Source organism: Lepidochelys kempii, chromosome 6 (assembly GCF_965140285.1).
Source record: "Lepidochelys kempii isolate rLepKem1 chromosome 6, rLepKem1.hap1, whole genome shotgun sequence".
NCBI classification, from domain to species: Eukaryota; Metazoa; Chordata; order Testudines; family Cheloniidae; genus Lepidochelys; species Lepidochelys kempii.
This window is the reverse complement of record NC_136385.1, coordinates 6,081,151-6,088,335: the sequence shown is the minus strand read 5'-3', so window position 1 is coordinate 6,088,335 and position 7,185 is coordinate 6,081,151. Positions and strand designations below refer to the sequence as shown.

The 7,185-nt window shown below is 38.7% G+C and overlaps 1 protein-coding gene across 1 annotated transcript; it reads left to right on the top strand.

Annotated features, from left to right (window-relative positions):
* The first annotated feature begins 2,654 nt into the window (after positions 1 to 2,654).
* On the top strand, positions 2,655 to 3,611 carry LOC140912731 (olfactory receptor 5AR1). The gene has a single exon (XM_073347697.2). It carries the CDS (start codon positions 2,673 to 2,675, stop codon positions 3,609 to 3,611), a length of 939 nt encoding a protein of 312 aa, XP_073203798.2. The 5' UTR covers positions 2,655 to 2,672.
* The last annotated feature ends 3,574 nt before the right edge of the window (positions 3,612 to 7,185 follow it).

Below are 7,185 nucleotides of genomic sequence, written 5' to 3'. Positions count from 1 at the left end.
TCCATTGTTTGCAGCAAGTTTTTGAACTTCAGTTGGGAGAAAGCCCTTGGACTTGAGAAGAGCATTTTTGTTTGTTTGTTTTTTTTGTTTTCCCCATGAAATTCTCTTCAGGTTTAGCTGAGTTTTAGCTTTTGATAACCACTGTCACCATTTTTTGTTTCAGTTGTGAGCAAAATTTGAGCTTCCGGCTAGTATAACACCTGTATTCTAAACAGATGGGCCCGTGTTACCACCAAAAAAATCAGCAGACATTGACAATGTTACACCTGGAATAGTGACTGCTTCTGGACCTTCTCAACCAGAGTTGATTGGAGCAGGAGAGAGCCACCTCTGCATTACATATAGGGCCCAGTGGTTCATTCCCTTCTCTGGGGATTTTACGTGGTCAGGCTCTCCCTCAGTTTCCCCAGAGGAAGAGGGGCAGAATACTGTGACAGGCTCTCCACAGATCCTACACATCTCCCTGGTCATCTATAGGAAAATAGCTTGCTCTTGCAAAGGCCTGTAACAGAAGTGGTGGAAGTCTGTAATGCAGTGCAGGTGGTTACAGGTGCAAACCAAGAGGATGCAGAATGGAGGTGTTGTGACAGAATTGAGTTTTGTCTTTTTAAAAACCTAGGAAATTACATATGCAAAACTATATTAACAGAACATCATTTAGGTTGTCTGTTCAGTCACACAAAAGTTAGTCTGCCCTATACACTGAATAAGGCACGGGTCCAGTGGTTTTAAGAAAAAAACAGCATGTGATAATGCAATTAAAGACTATCATAATGCAAACACCCAAGAGGGCAGAATTAAGGTTGCATAGGCAACCACAAATCTGGCATTTCCTAATTTTCAGTTGCTGAAGTTTTCAACCGTAAAGACTTTTTGAGCAGGGTTGGTTTTTTTGGTATGTTTTATTTTGGGAGGCCGGGGGAGGAGGGATTGATTCACAGTATGAATATTAAGAACAGTTACATTAGGTATGATACAGACATTTGCAAGGGATGTAAACCTTCATGCTTCAGAGCATGAGGCAACCACTAATTGCCTGGATGTAGGATGAAAATACCCCTATAGGCCTGTTATTGAATAACTTCCTACCGTGAGGGCTTTGCCCCTTTCCCTGAAGCACACTGCAAAGACTGCCAATGCATAGTCAATACTCAATAAGATGCATCATTTGTCTGATCTGGTATGGCAATTCCTATGTTCCCTATATTGACTAAAATTTTCATTTTTTTTTACTTGTCTAGCAGAGATGTAAAGAGAGAGGGAATATGCAGAATACCGAGACCTCTGTTTTTTCCAGTAACTAGGAAACTCCCACATTATCTCCAACTCATTTTCTTTCTATCCTAAAGATTACAAACGGGCATGAGATGCTTTGTGCCCATCAGCACAGATCTCACATTGTGTTACCGTGTCACTAGCCAGATTCTGATCTCAGTCTCACTAGTGTGAAGGTAGAGTAGCTCAGCTGAAGTCAATTGGTTAATGAGGAGTCAAACCAGCCCATAACTTCCTCCACCAAATACAAACCACAATGGAATTTACTGAGTGTACACCTACACCATGACTGGTAAGAAATGTCATAATTATTATCTTTTGAGCATCTCTTTGTGAATGTGGCAGTGAAATTCCATAGAAACATAACGGCCATACTGGGTCAGACCAAAGGTCCATCTAGCCCAGTCTCCTGTCTTCTGACAGTGGCCAGTGCCAGGTGCCCCAGGGGGAATGAACAGAACAGGCAATCATCAAGTGATCCGTCCCGTCGCCCATTCCCAGCTTCTGGCAAACAGAGGCTAGGGACACCATCCCTGCCCATCCTGGCTAATAGCCATTGATGGACCTATCCTCCATGAGCTTATCTAGTTCTTTTTTGAACCCTGCTATAGTCTTGGCCCTCAAAATATCTTCTGGCAAGGAGTTCCACAGATTGACTTAGTATTTATCCCTAGGAGATGCATTTTCTCATTTCTAGGCTCTGGGAATCTGAGAGTCAAAAGTAACCATAGAATCAGTTACAGTCCATACCACTTACAAATGTTAGTACCTCTGAGAGGATTTGTAAGAGGGAGGAAAAATAATGCACATGGTGACAAAGAATGTCTGTAAAACATAGACTGACTCCAATAGGACAGTGACACTTTAAGGCTGCATAGACAGTGATACCAAACTTTTCCGCTGGGGCTGCCTCATAGTAGGCACCTAAATTTCTATTTAGGCACCTATATAAAAGGGGCACTGAGCATCCCTTGTGCCCTTTGAGGTCGTTTGGATTAGGAAGAGAAAATCAATGACCATGAATAAACTCTATAGCATTGATTATTTGCGTACACTGATAGCAGATTATTTGCCTCCCTTCTAAACTAAACACTCCCAATCTATATATCTCTTATTTTATAGAAGATTTGACCCACTGGATGGTTTCATGCATATTAACACAGAGTATACAATATTTCTGTAGCTGGGTCATATCCTATCTCTAATGGAAAGCATGTGGGAAATACAAAGAGAACATTCCCTAGGAGTGTCCTTTGATGTGTTATGTTTATACACTGTTTCACAGGAACAATCACAGGGATTATGAGGGATCTGTACTCAATACTTTATTGTCCCATGATTAACTGTAATCCTTATTTTTTATTTTTCACCAGCAGAGGAGAGAGTTTCTGGAATAAATGGCAGAGAGAAACCATACCACGGTGACAGAGTTCATTTTCGTAGGATTCACAGATCATCCAGATCTACAGATCCCCCTCTTTATGTTGTTCCTAGTGATGTATGTGGTCAGCCTGATGGGGAATCTTGGGATGATAGCGTTAATCATGGTTGAAACCCGACTTCATACCCCCATGTACTTTTTCCTAAGCCAGATGTCCATTGTAGATATTGGATATTCCACAGCCATAGCTCCCAGGCTGCTCATGACCTTTGTAGCAGAGACAAGAACCATTCCTTTCATTGAGTGTGCGGCACAACTATTCTTTGTCTGTTTTTTTGTGACCAGTGAATGTTGCCTCCTGGCTGTGATTGCGTATGACCGCTTCAAAGCTATCTGTAATCCACTGCTCTACAGAACCATTATGTCCAAGAGACACTGTGTCCTGTTGGTGGCTGGCACATATGTCTGTGGCTCTGTGAATTCAATTGTGCAAACTCTATTTATATTCAGTCTGTCCTTCTGCAGCTCCAGTGTTGTCAACCATTTCTTCTGTGACGTGCCCCCCATGCTGAAGCTGTCTTGCTCCGACACCCAGGTCACTGACCTTGTACTTTTCACTTTCTCGACTGTAATTGTCACGACTACTTTCCTGGGTGTCCTAATCTCCTACATGTGCATCCTTGTGGCCATTCTCAGGATCCATTCTTCCAAGGGGAGACGCAAAACCTTTTCCACCTGCGCCTCCCACCTAACAGTTGTCACTATGTTTTATGGGACACTGATATGTATATATTTAAGACCCAGTTCCAGCTATTTGATGGACCAAGACAAGGTTACCTCTGTGTTTTATGCCCTTGTGATCCCCATGTTGAACCCCCTGATCTACAGCCTGAGAAACAAGGAGGTAAATGATGCCTTTAAAAGGGTGTTATACAGGAAGATATTTTCTTGGTAATTATAATCATTATTATATTTTAACCAATAAACAGCAGATAGAAGAATGAATTCTGTGTATCATTATCCTTAGTTCTCTGACTCAGCTACTCCATGTGATGTTACGTTGTATTGAACTGTGTACAGAAAATATAATGTTAGAAATTGATGTTTTCAAGATCCACGAATGAGGGTCTGTTACACTACGTAGAATTGGCAAGATGCTCTGGCATTTGGCTTAAAGGACAATTGCTGTTGGTCCCAAAACCGATCCTTGAGGAACTCCACTGGTAACTTCCTCCAGCCTGACAGTTTGCCTTTCAGTATGACCCTCTGTAGTCTTTCCCCTTTAACCAATTCCTTATTCCTTTCAATTTTCATATTGATCCCCATCTTTTCCAATTAAATTAATAATTCCCCATGTGGCACTGTATCAAACGCCTTACTGAAATCTAGGTAAATGATAAATACCATGGAGGGAGAGGAATTATTTAAGCTCAGTACCAATGTGGACAAAAGAACAAATGGATATTGTAGAAGAAAACAAGTTCTTACTTTTAGTTTGCATGCAACAAGTTAGAGACAGTTTTATTTTTAGGCAATTGCAAGAAGGAAGACAGCCGTTTGGATAGTGTCCGTTTTTATGCTAATTTTTAAAGTATAAACAATGCAACGCAAGTATTTATACCTTTTTATTACATAAAGCTCTGCTTTGTTTATACATTTTTTAAAATATTTTATTTCTTTTAAATATTTTTTTACTACAATTACATTTTATTATTTTAAGGCAAGGTTAAAAACAGCTTTGCTTTGCAATTTTTGTTCGCTTGCACCAGTTTTGCCTTGATAAGTTTTGCGTTCTTTGGGGTTAGAGTTAGCCTGACTTTTGCTTTTTTTTTTTTTAACAGAACTAAGATGGCTGCACTTAAATCCCTTTTTTCACACTCCCCCCTTTAGTGCTTTTAGCACAACCATCATTTTTAAACTTTTATTTTTATTAGACCTTGTATTTTTGATATTAGATTAAAAGGATCAGGTTTAGCCCCATAACTTTTGGTTGGATGTAATGATAATGCATAATTAGTATGAACATGAAAGGTAGTTTTGTTGTTCTTGTTTTTTATAACCACAATAACATATTTTTAAATTAAACAAAAACAATGTGTTTATTGTAATAGTAAGCTGGGGTTATTTTATAGCCTTAGTTACATAGCACCATACATTATAATTAGTCCATAAGATAAATGCTTTACAGATGGTATGAAAGGCATGTGTTTTAATTTGATATATATTTTGAAGCACATAGATTTGGCCTTGTAATTTACAGATTTTTTTGAACCTGTGGTAGGAGTGAGTGTAGGGTTTGGAATTGGTCGGGTATGAAGGTGGCTTAATTAAAGGGTATTTGAAGCCTAAGATTTAATTGTAGGACTTTATTTGCAGGCCAATAGATAAAGATTTTTTGCAGCAGTGGTGAAATTAAAATGTATGTTTTGCAAAGTGGTGACCTTAACGTTTACACAGCTGTAATTTCTCTTAGAAGAGCAGGTGTTTTGTGAGGGTCGCTTTTTGTTTTCTACTTTTTTAACAAACGCTGTTATAAACCGTGACAATCTTTTTTGGCTTTAGCTTTTGTACGCACTGAGGCTGTGGGGGCTTTAAAGGCCAAAAATGTTTATTGGCTTTTTATTTTTATGTAAACACTGGGTGTTATTTTAGGAGCACTGACTATAAATTGGCTAGGCATACCAGGGGAATGAATTTCTTTTAATATTACCGTGAATTGTTTCATGTTCTATGCATTTTTTTATGGACCCGGCAGGATTTGGTATGGGCGAGCCCACACCCCTTTCACTGGCCTGTAGGCTTGGAAGGAGCACTGCGAGTGACTGCAACTTTACCCTGAAAACGTTTAAGTTTGTTTTTACGGCCACAGATGAGATGGCACTTTTGAAGCACTAGTAAGGACAGTGGACTAAGCCTAGTGCTTAAGGTTACTTTGAATGGCCGTTAGCTGGTTATCTGGGAAATTCTGAATGTTTGAACATGCCAGATTTTACTGCATTTTTTTTTTGCCTTAGTGATATTTAATACCATTTTTGTTAACCACTTTTGGGTCCTTGAACTAAGGGTGGAGATAACATGTAATTTACCAACTTTAGCCTGTCCCTGGGTTAACTGGCCTTTAGTAATAAGACCAGTGGCCTTTTTTAGCTGTTTTAATTTGTTATTATGCTGTTGGCCTTGAAATGTTTTAAATTGCTGCTGCACTCCTGGCACCATTTTACAGGTGTTTTACCAGATTTCCTTTTTCTAGAGGAGACCCAGGGCCTTTGTTGTGCCAACAGAACAGCAGCCCCCTTGGAGCAGTTTGGATATATAAAATCGACCTGAAACGAGACAGGGCCAAACAAATTTTACAATTTTTAATGTAACATTAATTACTGTTAATTAGTATTTTAAAACTTTTTTTTAATAAATACGATACCACATTTGTTTAATTTTTTTCATGTACCTTTAAGAAGCATTGACATGAATAGCATAGGAAGGGGTATATTGCAATATGGTACAGATTAGGTTATTAATTACTGGGACTATTTTAGTACAGGTAAATTTTTGGTGGCAGAACAAACCTTTTTTAAATATGAATTTGATTATTTACTAATTGGGTCACCAAAATCAATAAGGACCCATTTTTTATATATATATACTACAGACCCCTGGAATGGCCATTGTATTAACCCCATTATAAAACCCACTAATTTACATTTTAAATTTTTTAGGCTTATTTGTAGTCATGTGATATATCTTTACTTTTACTGACCGGTTTGTTTTATTTAATTGTTTGCTTATATGGGATATTTTGAACATTAAAAATATTTTTAAACAATATTTAAATAAATTACTAAAGTGGGAAGGCCTTGGCTATTGGGTGTTATTAGACTATATGGTATTGTCTGTACTTGGATGTGTTACGGGGGGATAGTATAGTGGAGAAAATGGCGGGGGCAGTGGCAACAAGGCCTTTCTGGTATTTGTTATTTAACAGCCAATCAGAAAGGACAATACATGCTGAAGATACTTATTTAAAAACACAGGGCACAGCCTGTGGAATAAAGCCCCACATTTAATTAATACCACTTTGTTAAGCGGTTTTACAAGGCTTTTTTGGCCAGTGTATATTTTTTTGTTTTTTTACCAGGGTTAGTTTTTAATATTTTTTGTAGTTAGGAATTTTTGGACGTTGGCAGTTTTAGCGGAGAGAACGGGTTTTTTTTTTTTTTTGTTTCAAGCAGTTGTGGTTTAGTACCATGCAGGGGAGAAATGACCAGCACGTTACCCTGCAGTGGTCTGGGTTGTTTTGGCAAATGCTGGCTGTGTGGTAATTTCATTACTGGACAAGTGAGCGGTTACAAGCACTTCAGTTTGTTGGTTTGTTTGTTTGTTTTGCTGTCCAGAAGGAGGAAAAGCAATACCAGAAGGAGGGAGCGGCTGATTAGTAGTTGGAGTTATTTTGAGGCCGATGGGCTTTTTTGAAGAAAGAAGCATGGGTTCAAGCAGTGAGCTCTTGGCACTTTACAGCAGTGTTGGTAGTT